General features: G+C 40.2%; 1 protein-coding gene across 1 annotated transcript; it reads left to right on the top strand.

Moving 5' to 3' along the window:
* Window positions 1–3234: 3234 nt before the first annotated feature.
* On the top strand, window positions 3235–8451 carry LOC115573760 (bifunctional protein GlmU-like). Its single transcript, XM_030404706.1, has 3 exons — window positions 3235–3363; window positions 5322–5513; window positions 7967–8451. Exons 1-3 carry the CDS (start codon window positions 3361–3363, stop codon window positions 8237–8239), a joined length of 468 nt encoding a protein of 155 aa, XP_030260566.1. The 5' UTR covers window positions 3235–3360; the 3' UTR covers window positions 8240–8451.
* Window positions 8452–22693: the final 14242 nt, after the last annotated feature.

Below are 22693 nucleotides of genomic sequence, written 5' to 3' on the forward strand. Positions count from 1 at the left end.
TTATACTGTCCCTGAGCACAAAACTCCACAATGCCTCACAAAGAAAAATGGTTTTCTTGTTTTGGAGTGCCTATAAAGAGCCCTGACTTCACCCCCATCCGTTTTTCCACCACATCTGTCAGCCTGGCTCTACTCGGTTTGACTCGGCGCAGCGAAAACGGTGATGGAAAAGCAAATCGATGCGACCCGCTTTGACTCGGTGCAGCCAAATCGTGCCAGTGGAAAAACAGCACATGAGCCAGACCCAGGATCAGTGTTGAACCTCACTCAAGCTCTTGTGTCTGAATGGGAACAAATCCCTGCAGCAGGTTCGACATGCGGTGGAAAGACTTATACCAGAAGAACGGAGGCTGACACATTAACACCAGTGGTTGTGGTGATGTTTGTCCACATACTTTTGGCCGTGTGTTCTTGTAGCGATCATGGCTCACTTAATAAAAACTGGGCGGCAAAAAGTTGTTCTTTGTCTTTTCAGTTAGTGCTCAGGAGGTTTGATTAAACCACCATTTACAGTGGGGCAAAAAAGCATTTAGTCAGCCACCAATTGTGCAAGTTCTCCCACTTAAAAAGATGAGAGAGGCCTGTAATTTTCATCATAGGTACACTTTCAACTATGAGAGACAGAATGGGGGGAAAGAATCCAGGAAATCACATTGTAGGATTTTTAATGAATTAATTGGTAAATTCCTCGAAAAATAAGTATTTGGTCACCTACAAACAAGCAAGAGTTCTGGCTCTCACAGACCTGTAACTTCTTTAAGAGGCTCCTCTGTCCTCCACTCGTTACCTGTATTAATGGCACCTGTTTGAACTCGTTATCAGTATAAAAGACACCTGTCCACAACCTCAAACAGTCACACTCCAAACTCCACTATGGCCAAGACCAAAGAGCTGTCAAAGGACACCAGAAACAAAATTGTAGACAAAATTGGTAGACCATCCAAAGAACACCATACCTACTGTGAAGCATGGGGGTGGAAACATCATGCTTCGGGGCTATTTATCTGCAAAGGGACCAGGATGACTGATCCGTGTAAAGGAAAGAATGAATGGGGCCATGTATCGTGAGATTTTGAGTAAAAACCTCCTTCCATCAGCAAGGGCATTGAAGATGAAACGTGGCTGGGTCTTTCAGCATGACAATGATCCCGAACACACCGCCCGGGCAACGAAGGAGTGGCTTCGTAAGAAGCATTTCAAGGTCCTGGAGTGGCCTAGCCAGTCTCCAGACTCAACCCCATAAAAAATCTTTGGAGGGAGTTGAAAGTCTGTGTTGCCCAGCGACAGCCCCAAAACATCACTGCTCTAGAGGAGATCTGCATGGAAGAATGGGCCAAAATACCAGCAACAGTGTGTGAAAACCTTGTGAAGACTTACAGAAAACGTTTGACCTCTGTCATTGCCAACAAAGGGTATATAACAAAGTATTGAGATGAACTTTTGTTATTGACCAAATACTTCTTTTCCACTATAATTTGCAAATAAATTCTTCAAAAATCAGACAATGTGATTTTCTGGAATTTTTTTTTTTCTCATTTTGTCTCTCATAGTTGAGGTATACCTATGATGAAAATTACAGGCCTCTCTCATCTTTTTAAGTGGGAGAACTTGCACAATTGGTTTTTTCCATCAGCAAGATTTTATATGAATATTTTTTAAATAAATATCTATTTGATTTTAATCTGAATTAGTCACTCGTAAGTTGTAACTCACTGTAAGTGTCTGACAAATCCAGTCTGACGGACATAGAAACTGATTATTCAACATGAAGATGATGATGATAATGAGATATTTCAGCTAATTGGTTGTAATCAAACTTTGGGTTAGATAGAATTACTTTAATGATCCCAGACTGGGAAATTATTTTATTTAAAAAAGTTAAAGGTTCAATATGAAAAACTGATTTGATAAATACATGAAAATGTATAAATGACAGAGCAACTCAGCTTCCAACTGAAACATCACACACAAGAACTGTGAAAAAAACATTAAAGAAAACTGAGCCCAGTCCATCACTTACATGTCTTTCACTTTAACGGTCACCCTAATACCACTATGATGAAAGCACACGGGATATACTGCTGGGTGGTCGACTCTTTCAATAAAATAACCGTGCTGACATTTTAGATCTGTCAGTCTGTAACAAACCACATGTGGAGAACTTTAATGGTGCTCAGATAACCATGCTGTCTGTCCATTCTACAAACCACAGCGCCATCTAGGGTCAGAAACAAAGCGGCTCCTCACAGTTTCTGGGACCATTAAAGTTAACTGAGTGAATGTTTCGCGTTTGGGGAAATATTGAGGGTTAATTACCGGTACAAGGAATTCAGCAATTACACAAGTAAAAAAAATGCATATATATACAATATTATTATTATCATTATTATTATTAGTAGTAGTAGTAGTAGTAGTAGTAGTATTATCATTATTATTATTAATAATAATATTATTGTTATTATTGTTGTTGTTGTTGTTGTTATCATTTTGTCAATTACACATAATAGTTATTTTTCTTTTATATTTCTCAACCAGAAATATTTTTCTGTTTTGAAACAGCATTTAGATCCTCGTGCACTGATGTAAAAAAAAAAAAAAGACAGAAGTAAAAATAACAGTTTTATAATAATATATTTATTCTCCACTCAAAATGTTTATAAAAGTAGGATAGTAATGGAGGAATTTTATACACATCTTGAGAGATTTTTCTTTGTTAAAATCAAAGGGGATAAAACAAACAATGACATAAGGGTGGTCAAGTATTTACATTTACATTTTACATTTTATATTAAATATAAGTCGATATTCTGTTACTACATTAGTTACTTCTCAAACATGTTGTTTCAGAAACATATTTTGATATCCAGTCACCTCTTTTGCGTCTTTTTAGATTAAAAATCACTTAATCCCTGTTTTTATTTACAGTAAATATGAATTTAACATGAATCAAAGATGAGGCTGTGAAGCACAAGACTCTTTGTTGTCTTTACTGTTAGAATTAAAAGCACATCAACTTCATGTGAAGCTTCTGTCTCCATAGTAAAAGTATCTTTGACACACTATATCCAAAGAATAGCCAATAAATAACTCAATTAATGAATCGTATAAGTCACATTACTTAGTGGCCAAACTTTCATTTGGGGTCCTTCACTCCAAAAGCACCAGCAGGTGGCAGTAATGGACCAGGAATGCAAATATACCGAAACTTCTGCAGGAAGCTGTTAGTCTGAGAGTGTACTGTTCACTGAGCATGCTCAGTTCAACCCAAACTGTCACAGTTCAACATGTGTGACAGTAAATGTTTGACTGGAGTGTTTGTGGTCAGAGTTTAGTCCTTCAGGAGTCTTGCAATCGGGCACAATGGTGAGTTCTCACTGCTTTTTAAAAAAATCTTTTCTAACTTTTTCACTCCAGTGAATCCAAACAAGATTAACAGAAAACACATGTTAGAGTTCAGCTTGTTTAAAAGTACACTGCAGGTTTGTTTCACTGTGACTTGTGAGTCAAAAGGCTGCAAAAAGTTTTTTACTCCACAACTTGTCTTGTATTTCATGTCACCTTTATTTTCACAAAGAGCTCTCACTGGTGTTTGGATTGAGGCGAACTGCAGCAGAGGGAACAAGATATATAAAATATCCTTTTTACTGGATGCCTTGTTAACCTTTCAGACTCACAGAGCTGCAGATCCTCAACACTGAAAAATGTATAACTAAACTGACAAAACAAAGTCAGAGTGTCATGAACCATTTTGATTGATCATTTTCATGTTAAGTCTTTATCCAACCAGGTAAGTCCCACTCAGATCACAGATGTCTTTTACAAGGGAGACCTGGTCAAGAATTGCAGCAGCACAAGAATAAATCAGCAGGAAAAGTGAGCACCGCAGAATTACCAAGTAAAGTAGACTGTTAAATTGAAGTTGTACGTGCTGAAAAGTTTGAACAACCTAAGTCTTTACTTGGAAATTCTGAGGTGATCAGTTTCCTCATTTTTTTTTGTGTTTTGTTTTTTTGAGTAAAGTAACTGTCAGATTTTACAGTGTGGTGTACTTGAGTAGAAAGGTAAATGTACTTTACTTGAGTATTTCCATTTTTCTGCTACTTTGTACTTCCGCTCTGCTACTTTCTGAAGACAAATACTTTACTTTTTACTCCACCAACACTTATTTGATAACTGTGTTTACTAGTTACTGTGCAGATTACATGCTGCATCAGAGCCAGAGTAACTCATTTTAAATGTATAATTTACTGGTACTTGTACTCTTTGATATGTAAGCAAATTACCCAAAGGTTATACTTGAGTAAAGATAAAAAATATTGTGTTAAAATATTACTTTGGTAAAAGTGAAAGTTGCCCATATGGATAGTACTTGAATAAAAGTCAAAGTCAAAAGTAATTTTCTGGCAAAAAATTTTTTTTTTAAGTATCAAAAGTACAGGTTAATGTGAAAAATATTTACAATATATAAATATGTATGTAGATACTATACTATGGATGATTGTTGATCATTTTCTTATTAACAGTTCTTTCGGTTGTTTTTCTTAATCTGATAAAATAAAGCAATAAAATAAATAATATTAAATGCAGCATGTATTTTGAAAAGTAACTAGTAGCTAGTTTAAGGTGTAAGATAAATGAAGTGGAGTAAAACATACAATATTTGCCTCCCAAATATAGTGGAGAGGAAATATAAAATAGCAGAAAATGGATAAAAGTATAAGTCCTTCAAAATTGTACTTATTCAGAAGTATTTTTTGCCAGATAGTAATTTTGAATTTTGAATACTATTTTAACACGATATCTTAACTTTTACGAAAGTGTTAGTTTTCGGTACTTTTCACAACACTGTCAGTGAATAAATACAAAGTAATGTGATGTTTTCTATCAGCTCTGTAATACTGTGGATCAGTGTCAGCTCCTCCTCCTGCAGGGTCAGAGGTCACGCTGCTGTTTGGTTTGGCACAGTGATCCTGTTAAAGATCTGAATGGACCACACACACACACACACACACACACACACACACTGAACAAAAGATTTGTGTCTGATTTCGTACATTTGTGATTCTTTTCAGCACATTTTGAGCCGTTTTACATGGACAAACTCTGCTCAGCTGATCACAGAACTGTTTGACATGTAAAAAGAAACAAGTGTAAATCCAACTTCTGACATGTTCTGAGACAAATGTAAAAATAAATAAAACAAAAAAAACACAAAACAATCGAATACAGTAAACGGTCACAGAAAATACATGTAATATAGATAAAGTCAATTAAATGTAAATAAATTGCACAAATCAAAAGTAAAACCATCTTTTTCTCAGACTTCAGCAGGAGGAGGATCTTCCATGCGGGTCCATGCGGTCCGGTTCAGCCCGGGTCAGGAGCTGTTTGGGTCTCTGCAGGAATTTGTGGAGGAGAGGAGACTCAGGGCGCCGTTCATCATCACCTGTGTGGGCAGCGTCACCAAGGCCACGCTGCGGCTGGCCAACGCCACGGCAGCAAACACAAATGAGGTACTCTTCTTCCTGTGAGGGCCACATTCATTTTGGTCAATTTTTAACAGACTTTTATATTTAAAAAAAAAAAAATTCTCTTTTGAATTTCCTACCAGCACAAGATGCTGATACTAACTCTGATTTATAATGTTTTCAATCATCCCTACATCCAGGAAACAGAGGTGAAGGAAGTAATTTAGGTACTCAGTTAAATTAAATCAATTAAAAGTCATGGACAAAACGATTTGTGCAATGATTCAGGCTGGTCATCACGGTTTTAAGGAAGGTTGGGTGAATGTGAGAGGCATTGAGCCAACCCTGAATAAATAATAGGTAAGACAAAAGTAAGAAGAAGAAACAGAAATTGCTTGACATCTATAGTTTCTAAATTCGGTGATGTTTTTTTCACATCTGTCCTATGGTTTAACTACCTGATCCAAGGCCAGTCAGCCTGTGAATAAATCTGTGGAGCATCTTAGCAGTCGAGCTTTGAAAAGCAGAAATAAGGTTCTCATCATGATCACATTTAAAGTAAACTGTAAACTATCAATTTTACAACATCTTTCGCATCTTTCTCTGAAATCGGCAAAGTCCTGGAACTGCCTGCCATCTTGAACCAGGGAGCGCTCCCAAACCCTGATTAGTTCAGCAGCAAAACTGTACTCATTGTAGATGTGTAGATATGTGCTTTATTGCATCATGCTGTAATCAATGTAATGGCTCTTTTCTAACTCATTGTTTGAATTTCTTGTTTTCATAAAAGCCCTTCTAGTGACAGGTGTTGCTTCCTCAGATATTGTGTAGGCAAATGTTGAATCCTAAAAGACATTTTCAATTCTTTTTTTAAAAAGAACAGTGCATTTAAATCATGCAGCCATTTTTTTTTTTTTTTTAATGTTCTTGCACAAATTCTCTATGTATTTCTATGTTTTATTGGATCATTGTCTATTGATTGGTCTGTTTTTCCTGTTTATTGTGTGTGATCTGTTATTTAGATTTTGTTGTATTTTCCAAAATGATGTTATATTAACTTGTACTGTGTTTTTCTCTAAGGGAGGGTGGAGGTCTGTTGTATAAGCATGAGGGCATCTCGACCTCTCCTGGCTATTATTCTTTAATTATCTGATTTTGTTTGTGTTCAAATGAAAAAACACAGATTCAGTTAAATAACAAATTGAAGTAACATTATGATACTTGCAATATACTTATATAGACTTATATACAATATATAGAGTAAGTATAGTTTAATTCTGACAGGAATCCAAAATGCAAGAAAAATTATTTTTTAAGTTTTATTAGATACAAATCTTGGATCTTGGAGATAATCACTCAAAATATTATACTTAACTTTACTTGTGAGAATGAAAATTGTGAAAAAAAGGTTAATCACAAAACCCAAAGTGATGTCTTTAAATCTCTTCTTTTGTCCAACCAACAGTCCAAAACCCAAAAACTCTGCATTCACTCTAACAAATGACAAAGAGAAGCAGTAAATCCTCACATTTAAAGGGATATTCCGGTGTAAGTTTAATCCATGGTCTAACACACCGTGAAACTGTGTTAGACTCCCTCTTGAGAGAAAAAGTTTGCAGACCGCTAGCTAACGTAGTTTTAGCATCCTCAGAAACGACCGCACGACAACATTACATTGCAGTAAATGGGTCCAAATATAAAACCGCCTCAAAAAGCCACAAATAATGCTCAGAACAGCACCAAACTTCAGCAACATTAGAAATAGGGTCCCAGCACATATTTCGAGGCATCAAACATTTGATATAGTTGCCGTATTTGTCGGAAAATATAATCGAAACTCACCACCCAAGAAGCCTTCCTTGTTGTGGGGAAGCCCTGTGAGTCAATTACGGAGTGCAGTAGAGTCCCGCAGTAATGATCATCATTGAGCTGCGGAACTCTACTGCACTCGGTAATCGACTCACACGGCTTCCCCACAACAAGGAAGGCTTCTCGGGTGGTGAGATTTGTTTATCTATTCCGACAAATCCGGCAATGATATCAAATGTTTGATGCCTCGAAATATGTGCTGGGACCCTATTTCTAATGTTGCTGAAGTTCGGTGCTGTTCTGAGCATTATTTGTGGCTTTTTGATGGCGGTTTTATATTTGGACCCATTTACTGCAATGTAATGTTGTCGTGCGGTCGTTTCTGAGGATGCTAAAACTACGTTAGCTAGCGGTCTGCAAACTTTATCTCTCGAGAGGGAGTCTAACACAGTTTCACGGTGTGTTAGACCATGGATTAAACTTACACCGGAATATCCCTTTAAGAAGCTGGAACCAGTTTCAAGCGACTACTTGACTAAACAATTAATCGACTAATTGTTGCAGGTCTGTCGACATAAGTTATTACTATAAATAAAAGTTGCTCAGGAGCTGATTAGACAATGTTTCGTATGTAACCCTTCCTGGATCCTCATGGTTTTTACAGTGTAGTCATCACGGTGTCCCCTCAGGTGATCCATCTCAGCGGCCGGTACGAGATCGTCTCCCTCGTCGGTACACTGAACCCGGACGCCCACCTCCACATCTGCCTGTCGAACGCAGAGGGCCACACGGTCGGAGGTCACGTGTTGGGAGACCTGGAGTTGTTCACCACGGCCGAGGTGGTCGTCGGTGAGGCGGCCGACCTGCTGTTCACCAGAGAGATGGACGACAGGACGGGCTTCCCTGAGCTGGTCGTTAAACCGCGTTCACAGAGCGAGGACAAGGATCCCACGGGTCCTTGAAAGTCTGTCTGTGATCTTTGGAAAAACCTGCTGTTCTCATTATTAAAATTCTTACTGTTGTAACAGTAGACAACTCTAAACCATTACTATGCTGTGTTGGGTCTTGGAATTTGAGTAAACTGGGCCTGGAAGAGTCCTTGGAGAATTATTGAATTGTGGTAACCCTGCAAAAATAACTGAAATATATGAGCATTAAATACATTTTTTAAAAAGTCTTTTGCAGGTCGTGATTCAATTTCAATCATCTTAAAGTATCCACTGTAACTTCAGGGTAACTGAAGGGTGCTGATGGAAAATCAGGTGAAGTTTTGTAGTCCACAAAACATTTTTGGAGCTACACGAGGATTTACAGAGACTTGAATTATGCCAGCTGATTCAGTTGTTCAGGAGAATGCTGCAACACTGTTTTGCTGTGAAGCTCCAGAAATGTTGTGTGGACTACGAAACTTCACCTGACTTACCATCGGCATGGGGAGGGGGGAGATAACGGAACTGAATTAACATTTTTGTGTGAACTGCTCCTTTCAGCGCAACGGAATAATAGAATAGACGGACCAGCTGATGTGGCTACAGGTGATATCTGCTAGATAAACCCACCTCAGCTGCCTTTTCTTGTTCTGGTTTTTGATTTTGGTCATCTGTTCGCAGATCGAGCAGCTCTTGGATCAGATCTACCACATGGCGGCTTTAAAAACATCTAAAATGAAGGGTTTTTAACGTGTTTTAACATCGTAAGAGCAGTAATTTACACGTTTTGCCTGAAGTGAGATTGTGCTGTGGCGGAAGAACTGAGCTTTACTGTCATTATGAAATGGCACAAAGTGATGCTGCATCTCTCTCTTTGTCAGTTTGTCAATTACAAATGGATAAAAATTGATTAGGTGTGATATGTGGATGTTCAGTGTGAGCATTTTGGCTGATAACAACATGTAGCGTGACTTTACACACCTGCCTTGATTAATAACATTGTCTCTCCATCGTCAGGACATGCAGCTTCTAAGCACACACACACACACACAGTTGTCCTTAGCAGCCAATAGGATCGTCTCTGCGGGGGTCGCAGCTTTCTGCTAATAGATGTTAAACTGAGCTGCGGCCTTTCAGAGCCTCTGACCCCCCCGGTTGTGACAAGACAAAGCAAGAGCCCCCCCTGCTGAGGATTAGCAATGACCTCGGCTCGGTCATGGCCGCCGCCGCGAAGAAAGGAAGGCCTCTGTTGCCGTGTGGCGGGCGGGTCGGAGGGAGGGGAGAGGGGAGTGGTAACAGCCTTTTGATGGAATCCAGTCCATGGAGTTTAATTGGAGCTCAGACTGTCTGATGCCGGCCTGCTGACATGTTCCTTCATGAACACGCACACTGGAGTTCGTTTTGACTCCGTCCCACACACTCCGTCCTGCTGCTGCAAGTACTCACCAGAGCAACAAATGTGGATTAATCCGCCGCTGAAAATAGTCCAAAACAAATGCACTATTTCCTCCTGTTTTAGAGACGTTTTCATAGTTTCTGTCTTCTGTTTGTTTTGTGGTTCCTTCTATCAGTCCCGCCTTTTTTTGGTTTAACAGAAAGACAACAGAAGTGTCCAGGTGAAAACTGGACTGACCTCCACTGGAGTTTCCACAAATATTAGGATGTGACATCAAATCTGTGCCCAAATATAGAATAAGAACAAATATCATGATCGTATGCTGCTCTAAGAGTCCTGTTGACTTGCTGCTGGAGGACAGTTCATCTTGTGCTCTGATTAAAATCATATTAACCACATCACGCAGCACTTTTGTAGTTCGATGCACAAAATTATACAAAAAGGTGTGTGTGCCGTCTTCAAGTTCACGTTAACAAAATGTGCATTCCGGCTACAGACAGATGTGCATTTAGATTTAAATTAAAGGTCCTATTTGAAAGAAAAGTAGTTTGAAGTCCCATTCCAACTAGCTTTGGGCTTTGGGCGTAACAAAAAAAGCTAGCACAATATGAAAATGAAGAAAGATTCAAGATTAAAATCATGTGACAATCATCACAGTTTCATGAAAATATTTTGCTTTTTTGGTGATTTTTTTTATTGCAACGAGTGATATGATTAAAAGAACTCCAGCCAAACCAAAATTGATTCAAAAACTTTGTTGGAATCGTTTTGGAAACGTGACATTTCTGTTTGTTTCAAGTTTAACTTGGGGGGGGGAAATATTTTCAAATGTAATTTACACTCAGGTTTGGGTTTCGCTCTCGAAGCTGTTTAAATGTTTACATTGATTCTTTGTCGTTTTCTTGGAGTGTAAAGTTATTTGAAGTGTAAAGCAGATTTGAAGCGGGCTGTGACCGTTTTATATTCTATTGCAGACTTTGGTCACAAGCTGATAGTACTGAGTAGTGTTATTTACATCATCCCACCAGGTTCATTATGGTCCTTTCCTCCTGTTAAGGTGCGACCAACCTGGAGATTTTCCAAGTGAATGATGCTGATATTGTGTGTGGGTGAATACAGACATATCTTGTGAAATGTTGCTGTATAAATACTTCATCAAAAGATGTTAGCTGTCAATATTTCTAACTTGATGGCTTGATTTAGGGTCTGAAGGAACTGGTGTCTTGGTAATGTTAGCATGCATAAAGCCAGACTAATGTCTTAGGCTTTTGCACTGATTTGAACTCATGTACATTTGTGATATATATTTGTGTATATTTTTACGTATATATGTATATGTAAAAGATGGAAATGGAGCCTTTCACTTCTAAAAATGTGCCGTTCACATGTGAAAATAGCAGATAAATATTAAATTGACATGAAATTTTGATTTAACGTGTCACATTTTGTAATAAGATAGATGCTGACTGTGACGAATTATCCCTCTGCTCTCTGCATGTTGATTTGAACAGAAATAACTTAAAGGAGCACTATGTAGTTTTAGTAAAGAAATGTTAATCAGAAGGTCATTAGCTGATTTATGCCTTAAAAAAACAAATAAACAAACTCTCTTTGTTTTCATATGTGAAGAACTGAATAAACACACTGACTGTAAAGGACAACACAATTGTATTCTGTTCGTTTATATGTGGCGGACCCTGCCACCTTTCCACCTGCAAACAGTTTTCCGTGACCATATTTCCTCAGAGAACAGCTTGTTTATTCACTACAGTTTGCATTATCACCTCATTAGTATTGTAAATATTAAAATTCAGAATTTGAATTTCGTATCCAAAATGACATGGTGCCCCTTTAAAGGACAGTTTGTAAAATATTGTTAAATACCTGTGATTTGTCGGTAATTGATATAAAAAGCGAGAACCACCTCTGGGTCCTGGTCCCAGTCAGGATGCAGTACTGAACATTTCTGGCAGGTCGCAGGTCTTCAGTGTCTGTGTCGCTTCAGGAGGACGAGGCTGCACGTCAGCGGGGCAGCCGGCCGGCCGCCACATTAAAGCGGAGCAACAAAGCGTCCCCGCTGCAGCTTTGTGCTTTTGTTTTGCTGTGTTGACGCAGCATGGTGGCAGAAAAGCGTTGGTGGTCTGCCCCAGTGCCCCCCGGGGGGGCAGTTTTATGCAGCAACTAAAGCAGCTCAGTTCTTGTTGCTGATAAATTGAAAGGCGTCGCAGCAGCCTTAAGCGGATGTTCTGGATTTGAAATACACCTTTTGATCTAGAGACCATTCTCAATCTTGTCTTTCTGTCTTTCTGTAAATGTCTTCATGAGACAGAGATGATTAAATCTAAATGCTGTTTTTCCTTCGCTCACGTACACTTGTTATATTTCAACACAAAGAAATGTGAGTTATCCTCATTTGAAACGTATGTGAATAACAAGTCATTCATCTTGGTTGTTGTTTATTCATGTTCACAGCCATGTTTGCAGCTGATCTCCTGCTGCGAGGCACCAATTACATTTTACTGGGAGACTCTTGCTCAACAAAGGGTCGACTTTAATCTCTGCACAGCTGCAGTTCAAGACGGCTGAGGCTGTTTTCACACTGCAGAGTAATGCATCCCCGTAGGCACGTTCTTGTCGCGGACAAACATCAAAAGTTGTTGATTTTTGTTCTGTTCTGAATCATCCAAAATCTGAATGCTATAGAAACAGGAGATGACTCGTCTGATGTGAACAATCTCCTGGTGCGTGCTTCATGTTTGAAGGGAAACTCCGGACCTGATTCTGCGGACATTGTCCAGAGCTGATATCACAGAATATGTAGTATATTCCTGATTTAACTTGGTGGACAGATGCATTCGCCCACACTCTTGCCCAACAGGATAAAAAGTTGAATAGATGTAAACACTGGCATGTGAGTCCAGCAGAGTCGGCCGGAGATTGCGCAGAAACTAGAAATTTATGCTTGAATATTTCTGTCTTACAGGCTCCGGGAGGCAAAGTAGGACAAAGGTGTGATGTGACCGTAACTAAATCCAACACACTAAATCCCAGATGGCGCTGCATTGCTTTGCACCAAAAGCTGAGCTCCATTTCGCTTCTTTTACAGATGTCACAGCTTTTTATTCATTTATCTCTTTGTCTCTACAGTCACACAGTTTGCCAGTGCGGTAGCATAATAAGTTGTGTTTCCATTAACGTATTTGCAGGCACAGTCAGCAAGATCATATCAGCAAGTGTGTTTTCACACTCACTGTAGGAAGTTTTTTCCCTTTCATGGGAAAAGAGTTAATGCAATTCACTTCTTGCTGTGAGTCAACAGTGCTAACCACTGCGTCGCCTTGCTGCCCAGAGCATCAACACAAGATTAACAGAAAATTCAACCCTGAACAAATTTAAAGTTGCACCACCAAGAAACATTCAGGTTGTTGTTTTGCAGTGACATACTAACATTTATTCTGGTTATTGGGTTTTGAGCATTAACTCACATGACTGACTGGCTGTTTCTGCAGTTGGCATCTTCCAGGATGTTCCCTAAAGATTCCCATTCCCAGATGAATTCCCACATCCTACTGTAAATGTCAAAAGCAACTGTTTTGGTTTGTCTTCATTTTCTTCTTTAAATGGAAACTCTCGCCAAAATGCAACCTAGGCCTTTTTTCGTGAGTGTATATGAGTCAAAGCTTCGTGTAAAAGCATAATTACGACGAAAGAGGCACTTGTAAGATTTACCGTATTTTCGGGTCAGACTCATTTTCAATGGGATCTCCGAATGCGACGTAACATGGAGGACAGTTAAGGTGGAACGCTATTGTCTTTTGGCAACAACTATCCACGTGATATCTCACGTGACTTTTCTGGCCTTTGATATGAGGCTCCTTTTTCAACTTCAAGGTCAGTATTGTTTTTCGCTATCGACAATTATCCGTGCATTTATATGGAACTAAGCTTCAGGAGCAGTCCACCTTAGCTGTCCTCCAGGTTACATCGCATTCGGAGATCGATACCTCTCACTGACAGGACGACAGTGAGCAGAGGAAACATCTGCTATGGTGAGTTGTCCAAAAACTCTCTTTTTAGTAAACTCTGTGAACACAAACAATGTTCTCAATGCTCGTGTTCATGTGTAGAGACCCTGGTGATACTACGAGCAAAGTTTCATGTTGTGTCGAGCCTTCTTAGTGTTTTGAAAATAGCGATTTTTGATGCTATTGCTAATTTGCCCCAAGCACTCCCATTTAAAATGAGTTTGACCCGAAAACGTAAATACGGTAAATCTTAAAAGTGCCTCTTTCGTCGTAATTATGCTTTTACACAAAGGTTTGACTCATATACATTAACAAAAAAAGCCTAGGTTGCATTTTGGTGACAGTTTCACTTTAAGGCACAGTCCATTGTTATACTTAGCTGGGCGCTAAGTCGGAAGATAGCTAGCTCATTCGGCGGAAGTCTCTAGTGTACTCTATGGGCCCCACAGCGCCAAATAAATGGGTGATTGTATATTTTGGAAGTCAAGCTTTTTCCAGCTTTTCCAACTTCTGATGAAAAGTTGCTTTGCACAGCCTAGTTTAATCATTCTGTTGATCGACACACAACAATTCAAAAGCTCAGTTCAAATTCTCTTGATGACAAGATGGAAACACAGCTGATGAAAAATGAAAGAAGAAGATGTGTTTTTTCATGCAGTTCTGTTTTTTGTCTTGAAACACCGGTACGCTTCATCAGAACTGCTTGTACAATGGTAGAATGTCTCTGTAAACCCCTCCTCAAACACCTTTCCAGTGACGAATTTGGGGGAGGTGGGCTGTCTCCACCAACTTCTGATATTCACACTTCACTTCCCTGCTGATTGCTCAGCTATGTGAAAGAAAGAAAGCTCAACTTTTCTCATGGTTCGTTTTTGTCATTCTTGACAAATTAATCTGGTCACTATTAATGTGAAGTCCAACACTATGAGCACACCTGGAGAGACTGACTGAAAATATCTCCATTTTCAAACAATTGAACCACCTCTTTCTTTGAGTTCCGTGGTTCTCAAGCTTTAAAGGAGAACTTCGGTCGATTTAAACATGCAGCTTCATTGCTCAAGCTACCCTTGACTTGCCAGTACCGAAGACGCGAAAACATTTGGTCCAACCATTACAGAGCTCCATGAACGGAGACTTAGCATTGAACGCTAACAGCATAGGGTCAGAACTTTACACTGTGTTTTAAGCGTCTTAACATGCTCCACATCTCACACCAAAAGTTATGCAACATCAGCAGACACCTTAGCACACAGCACTGTAGTGTGTATGACTCAAAATGAATAAAAAAGTAGTTAAAACAGTGTGTTTGTGCAAGCAGCTACTTACCTGTTTGTTGACATCCGCGTCTTCCGGTAGCTAGACCAAACTAGTATATCCACCGAGTGTGCACTTAACAGGCTAAACAGGCTATTGTAAGGCTCATGGCTCATGACAGGCTGTAACATGGACATGTACATTATGAACAGAAACACAAAAATGCTGGAATACGTTTCCGTCTCCGCCAGTGAGGGAGTAAGTGCACGCTCGACGGATTGACTAGTTTGGTCTAGCTACCGGAAGACGCGGATGTCAACAGACAGGTATGTAGCTGCTTGCACAAACACACTGTTTTAACTACTTTTTTATTCAGTTTGAGTCATACACGCTACAGTGCTGTGTGCTAAGGTGTCTGCTGATGTTGCATAACTTTTGGTGTGAGATGTGGAGCATGTTAAGACGCTTAAAACACAGTATAAAGTTCTGACCCCATGCTGTTAGCGTTCAATGCTAAGTCTCCGTTCACGGAGCTCTGTAATGGTTGGACCAAATCTGTTCGCGTCTTCGGTACTGGCATGTCAAGGGTAGCTTGAGCAATGAAGCTGCATGTTTAAATCGACCGAAGTTCTCCTTTAAACTAGCTGTTTGTGATCTCATAGGTGTAGCAGGTGTCTTCCTGCTCTGCTCAGGTAACTCTGCGGCAGCAGTAGACGGAGAGTCTCTGTGTCACAGACGAGGACCGGAGACGCTGGTGAGGAGCCTCATAATTCCTCCATTTAGTATCTTCCCTTTTGCTCATTAGTGACTTCTCCTCCCTGTCGCCTTTTGTCCGATTACTGTATTATCTGTCTGAGTAATGAGCCATGTGAGCAGCACGGGGACTCTGGCGTTGTTAAGCCGCCCCCTCTCCGCCTCACTTCAAACGAGACCAACCCAGGTCATTTGTAAATCGGCCGCTAAATAGCCTCCTGTTTGGGAAACAAGAGAAGCCGTGGCTGCGGTCGCAGGCCTATGCACGTCCTCCGGCACTGGGATGCAAGTAACAGCCCCCCTGGAGTGCCGCCGCTGCTGATCTGGCAGCTTTCATGTGGCAGCCAAAGATCTCCCAGGCTAATGACACGCTGCTCTGTTTGAATGTCGCAGCATGAGGCGGAGGGCTGGGCGGATGACACACAGATCAAAACATCGAGCCGCTGCTGTCACAGCTGAGGGAAGTTGTCACAAGTTGGTTGAGTTTTTGCTCCAACATTGTGTTGGTAACGGAAACACAAAGACACACACACACAAACAGTCTCACAGTTCCACAGTTCTGACAATGCGTCCATTTGAGAAAGTTTCTCTTTAGGGTTGAAAGAACGAGTTCTTTCTCAAATTAGATGTCAAGCCAGTCTGTTTTATATATATAACCCAACATCACAAGTCACAAATTTGCCTGGAGGGGCTTTACGATCTGTCCAGCACACATCAGCCTTCATCCTTTGAACCTAGGATTAGGAAATATGGTAGAAAAACTGCATTCATATCACTGTTTCGCACCTACCAACTTCCCAACCAACACACGTGACATTAACCCATTCACATGTTCATTCACAAGACCCGCTCCACCACCATCTGGCCCACAGCGAGGCCAAAGTAATGGCGCATTCAAATCCTTGGACTGAATCTAAAATTTCCAGACTTCAACGCCTCACAGAGTTGTGGACGTTGTGGACAATTCATCCAGTCTACAAGTCAACAAAGTCCAGACATCCAGAGAGTCGGGGCTGGGGTGCAGTCTTCACCAGCTGCTATAGTTTTCCATACCTACATTACTAAAAATCATGCCACATCATGTTAAAATTATTTCCAGACTTGCATATAGGGGAAGAGTCATGGTTGTGGCTTTTGGTCAGTTACTTCCCGTTTCATTTTTTCTACTGAACACTTTCACCTGTGTTCCTCCTCAGCCCGATTTTCGCCACACATCTGTCTCACATCAGCCTTATTAGCACTGCCCTGTTCCCAGTGTCCCTCCACTTGCATCTCGTCCCCTTGTTAGTTTGGTTTGTATTACAGCCTGTGCTGTCTCTTTGTTGATTCGCCTGTTGGTGTCCTCGTGACACTCCTGTGCTCCTGTGCCAGTTCCCCGACCCTTGTGTGTTCCCTGTGTTCTTATTGCTCATGGCCTTCTTTATTCCTTTTCCTGTCTATTTGGTGCCATTTTATTGTTTGTACTTTTAGATGTGTTTCCAACCTGTCTCTCTGTGTCTGCATTCGGGTCTTCACCACTTTGTTATTATGACAGGGAGGTGGATGTGATGGCGGTGGAGTTACAGGCGAGAAGGCTGCCAAGCCAGTGACCTCGGTTCAAGTCTGAGTTTCAACATTTTTCAGCATCACACCACTGGGTATTCCTCGGGTAAATTTCCAGCTGTGTTTGTTGCAACCAAAACAGGTGCTTAAGCCAACCATAGTGTTCCCCTAACCCCAACCAGGTGTCTAAACCTAACAAGACAATAACCAAAGTGTTGTCACAAGATAACACTGAAAATTGAACAGAAATATGTGTAAAGTTTCTACATACCCTGCACATGGATTCTCATGATTGGGTTGGCCCTCACAGATTTGGTGTGATGACAGTGAAGACATACCAGTATGGATGACTGAGGTCCCTAACCCTAACCCTCAGTCCACAAGTCCAGAGGATTAATAATGGGATTCAGCCTGCTTCAACATGGAAGAAAATTGAAGAAACACGGTAGAACAGATAGACAGGGTGTTCTGTACTTACAGAGTTAACCATCACACAGTCTGGGTGTATGGGAAGCCTCGACTGAGGAGAGGCCTTTTGATGTGGTGTCAGTGTCGATCATTACTGCCTGGCCCTTTAACTTCAGTCCACTCAAATGTGTCAGAAATTCAACATTTCTTGTATTGAAGATCTGCAGGTCAACGTGAGACGGTCCTTTGTTTGATCCAGGCAGAAAACTGATCATTTTTGTACATTTATCTTGATTTTAAAGTTACTGCAGTGCTATTCTTGCGCAAAATGTTTTTTTTACAATGGTCACAAAGTACAAAAAGTCTCAAGTTCGACAGAGTCGAGTGTGTCGGCTGCTGTCCATGTGAATCAGTTCTATCTGAGGGCCTTTAAGCTTCTGCTCGAACAGATTCATGTCTAGTCCATTGACTTATAATCACACTGATGAGAAAACATCAAACCCCTCTCCAATAGTTCTGGGTTTGGGACTTGGGACCCATCCAGAGGGGGCCTCAGAGCGTCGGGGGGGGGGGGCCAGGTTCTGTTACAGCTGTTCACCACCAGGGGGTAGCATGAGGCAAGAAGTCCCTGAGAGGAATATGAACGACTTTTACTGGAGTAAAGAAGTTGAATCAGTACTTCTCCTTGTACCAGAGTCTTGTTTTATACGAGTATCTGTACTTCTACTGAAGGAAAGAATGTGTGGAAATTCCACACCTCTGCTGAGAGCTGTCCATGTCCATGATACCAGGTTTGTATTCCCTCTTTGCAAAGTCATCCTGATGGCAACAGTGGATTTTTTTTTTTTGGTGTATCCTAAGTTAAGTCAACCACTAAGATTATATCTGCCTGTGAGAAATGTTTATGTAACTGAGACTCAGCTTACAGATCTGCAGCAGATGAGCTCCCATTTTAAAAAATGTATGCTGAACTTCCATTAACAATAATTGAGCCCCACTCCAGTGAGATGCCAGCAGATGAGGGGGGAGGAAGGGGGAGGCCGTGTTGTTATTAAAATGTCTCCTCCTCTAATGTGCAGGTAAGGACCCCTTCACTGCAGGCCCGCTGCCAGGACCGTCTCTCGCTTTTAAGTGAGTGCCTTCATTGAGACAAATTTAGCTCAATTAAACCGCTTTACCTCTGCCAAGAGTGTTTCAGAGCATCAGCGTGGCGGAGCGGTCTTTTCAATTAGCCGCCGTGAGCAGATTCACCACTGATCCTATTACTGTTTGGGTTTGTGACTGAGGCATTGAAAAACCTCCCGCTGCTGTGGCTGCTGCTCTGTCAACATAACCCCCGATTTTCATAATGGAGATCAAGGATGTTTTTAACAGTTCATAACAAGAGTAAACAAACAGCCGGAGGGATAAATAAATGAGGGACGAGCCTGAAAATTCAAAAACAGGGAAATTAGTGTTTGATTGACAGATGCTCAGGAGATGTAACTAACATGAGTTCTTAGCCATGCATGCGGGCAGCTGAGCTTTAGGGATGGAAAGGTCAGTCTGCCAGTCCAGGCGTGATTAATTAGGCTATTAATGTTATTAATTTTATGTTTCTGCAAACCACAGGCACATTCAGACTTGTAGCTTCATACATATACAAAACCATTTAAATTAGCAGAGTGCTAAACTGGAAGTCCAGTGAGCACACCCTATTAGCTAAACATAACAAACACCCAGGTTGTCGAACCTCCAACACTGTATCCAGGTTTTGACTCATTAGACTTATTAGATTACTGCTCCAGAGCCACAACACTGGCCGATAATTCGATTTTCTCACCAGCATGTAAACTCGGACAATTGCAGTTGTCCGATTGAGTAGCATGGTCGAACTATGGCTGTAATCCGACTAAGCTGTGCATGTAAACGTATTGACTGACTGCCTTGATGCAATGCTGGTCAACTTGGAAATGTGTTAGCCTCTAGTTTGTAACATTGAACAAGCTTTTTTAACCGAATAAATACATACACAAACAACTCTGTTTAATGACTCATGTAGACACAAGCAAAATAGCTGTCGTGAGGCAGTTGCTGCTCTTTGCTGTGGTTGTGTGTTTTGTGCTAACATTACCAACTGAACTGGCCTGTTGCTGCTGCAGTGGCTTGCGTGCTTTGTGCTAGCTTGGTTAGCTGTTAAGGGACAGGCTCAGGGGCTGTTTGCTGTGAACGCAGCACATCATTGTCATCGCTATCCATATCTACCAAATGTCTCACATGTAAGAAAACACTGACCATTGTGATTCTCAATGAGTATAAACAGCTAACATGGTTATTATTAGTACATATCGCTATCAAGCTAGCCTGTTAGCACTGGGGGATTTCAGCTGCACTTTCTCTTCCATTCTTGTGCAACTAGCTCACTAATAGCTTTAGCAACAGTCTTGTGGAAGACTCCAGTCATGCACAATGAGTGCTAGGGCAGGCAGGTACAGAGGAGCAGGCAAGATGGGCTTATAGGAGGCCTGCAATAGCCACAGACACTGGTCTTCTTCTTTTCTTTGTATTTATTTTTTTGTTTTTGTCATTGTTTTTGATCTATAGATTACCTGGCAACTCTAGCTTAATACAATTGGACTGATTGTAGCAGTTTTTAAGAATGTTTAACACTATTTTGTCTTGTAACTGAGTATTTTTCCCTTTGGTGGTTAGTTTTTCTACCTCTGATGATCCACCAAAACAACAACAAAAAAAGAAATGGCACCAATTACAAGGCCCCTGAAAACATAAAGCCAAAGAAACATGAGAGCGTTTGGAAAAATTCAGCTGAAAGATGCCGACGTGAGAAGTTTCAGTCTGTTTCATTGGAGGGATGAAAAGACAGAGCCGGCGGGCCTTTATTCCTGCAATACAATGGGTAGAAACCAACTCAAAGAGGCTCAGATGTGAAGACATCCTGCGAGCCGCCGAGGACACATCACAACCTTGGAGACACAGATTGCTGTACTAAACCATGTGACTTCATGCTGAGCTTTTCATGTGTTGGCTAAAGGGAGAGGCTAATCAAAGGCCCTAATGCGTTTAGTCACAGTGTCGCTGTTAGCATGAAACTACAGTACAGTCTGAATTGGACTAACAAGATGGAAAAAGAGATCCTTTTTCCTGGACGAGGTCTTTCATTAAACTTCTGTTAATTCATATCTCGTGTCCCTGCGCAGAGCTCCGGCTGTGTGAGCATTAAAGTGAGAATTGAACTCATTGAAACACAGATCAACTCCTGGATGAAGCCAGAGATTAAAGATTCAATAAGATTAATTGTTGTTTGAATACTTAAGCGAGAGCTGCAGCGTCCTGGTGAGAAAATGAATCCTCAGAGACTGGAGGGAAGCCATTGAGGTGTGTGTGTGTGTGTGTGTGTGTGTGTGTGTGTGTGTGTGTGTCAGTGTGTGTGTGTGTAGACAGGATTATTTCCATTTCATTGTTTTAAGTACAATGCAACTTGATATTAAAAAAGATATTAAGTTTGTTTAAGCCATGAACGTGCATTTACATTTTTTTTAAATGATCATATACATTAAACAGTAAAGTGAAGCCATACCTTCACATCATTGTTAATAGTCATTTTCTCCATCCGCTGATTGATTGTTGGGTTGGAAATGTCAACACAATTTCCTTCACAGTGATTGTTTAGTCCAAACCTAAACATAATTACAAATACATTAAAGTTATTCCAGTTATTCAAAGGAAAAGCAACAAATCCAATGTTTTTATTCAATTCATGATAAAAAAAAAAAAGACTTAATCATAGAATCAGATAGTTGACAGTTGTTTTCCTGTCAATCGATTGGTCAACTAATCGTTTCAGCTGTACTTTTATGGGTAGTTTAATTTATAGCAAGACGTATTTCATGTCTATTTCACGTCTTCGTATGTTTTTTGTGCAAGAACATTAATATGTAAGGTAACTAGCAGTTAAAGCTGTCAGAGAAACGCAGTGAAGTAAAAGGTTCAGTGATTCTCTCAGAAATGAAGTAGAAAAGAAAAGAAGAAAAAAGAAAAGAAAAGAAAAGAAAATAACTTGAGTAAATATATTTAGTTACGTTCCACCGCTCATGCAGACCTGACCCATACATGCAGTAATGACATGCTTACAACACATTTTCTGTCAATCAATTAATCAATTAATTGTGTCAGTACTTTGTTGCGTAATTTAGTTTTTAGCTAAATATATCTTATATATTCATTTATTTATGTGTGCAAAATTAAAGAATAAATTCAGTAGTCCTGGTTTATAAACCCTTTTATTGTCTATTAACAGTCAAATTGGCATAAACTAAGGTGGTTATTATAAAGTATATCCTTTGAGCTAATTATTAAAATTATTTATCAATTATTTTTCTTATTCTTATTCCTTTCTTTTTTACACATAACAACTTCATCCACTCTGCTCTCTTAAGTAGTTTGAACACTTTCAATTGTAATAACACTTATTCAACTGGCAGCCCGTGGGCCAAATGTGAGTCAAACTGGCAACCTACTAAAAGGAAAAAAAAGTGTGTTGTTTTCTTTCCTGCTTTTTTGTAAACATAAGGAAGTGCGTCGTTCCAACGTGGTAAAATTCCGAGCTTTAAACGTCAGATATATGGAATGTAAATGTTCAGCCCCTTGGTACTTCTCTTTTTTTTTCAAATCTAGCCCTTTTAAAAAAAGAGTTAACTAGGCCTGCACGAGGGGTTTCTCAATCACAATAATGGAAACAGAAGATGTAGTTTTTTGACATTGTGAAGACGTGTGAATCGTACTAAGTAAAAGTATCTGAAAAGTAAAGCATCTGATACAAAATGTCCTTCTACATATAACAAAAATACAGTACTTGAGTAAATGTACATAGTCACATTCCTACAGGCACACACACACATAAGGAGGATGAGAGAGGTTGTTTGTAGTGCTCATGACCTACCAGGTGAGGGCGCTCTGCCTCTTTATGTCATCTGCACGTTGGAGGAAATCAAGTCACAGAATGGTAGAAAAATCAGCTCATAAAAGACTCAATCTGCATGTTTTGATTTGGTTTTATTCTGTTTAAAGAAAGAAAGAATTTTTTCTGCTTTTAGCTGCTTGAATTAAACT

This window comes from Sparus aurata, chromosome 22 (genome assembly GCF_900880675.1).
Source record: "Sparus aurata chromosome 22, fSpaAur1.1, whole genome shotgun sequence".
Taxonomy (NCBI): Eukaryota; Metazoa; Chordata; class Actinopteri; order Spariformes; family Sparidae; genus Sparus; species Sparus aurata.

Bases quoted from the DNA above. Each gene is read 5' to 3' on its own strand.
- LOC115573760 (XM_030404706.1), top strand. The intron at 5,514-7,966 runs GTACTCTTCTTC...GTGTCCCCTCAG, and splicing joins CGGCAGCAAACACAAATGAG to GTGATCCATCTCAGCGGCCG.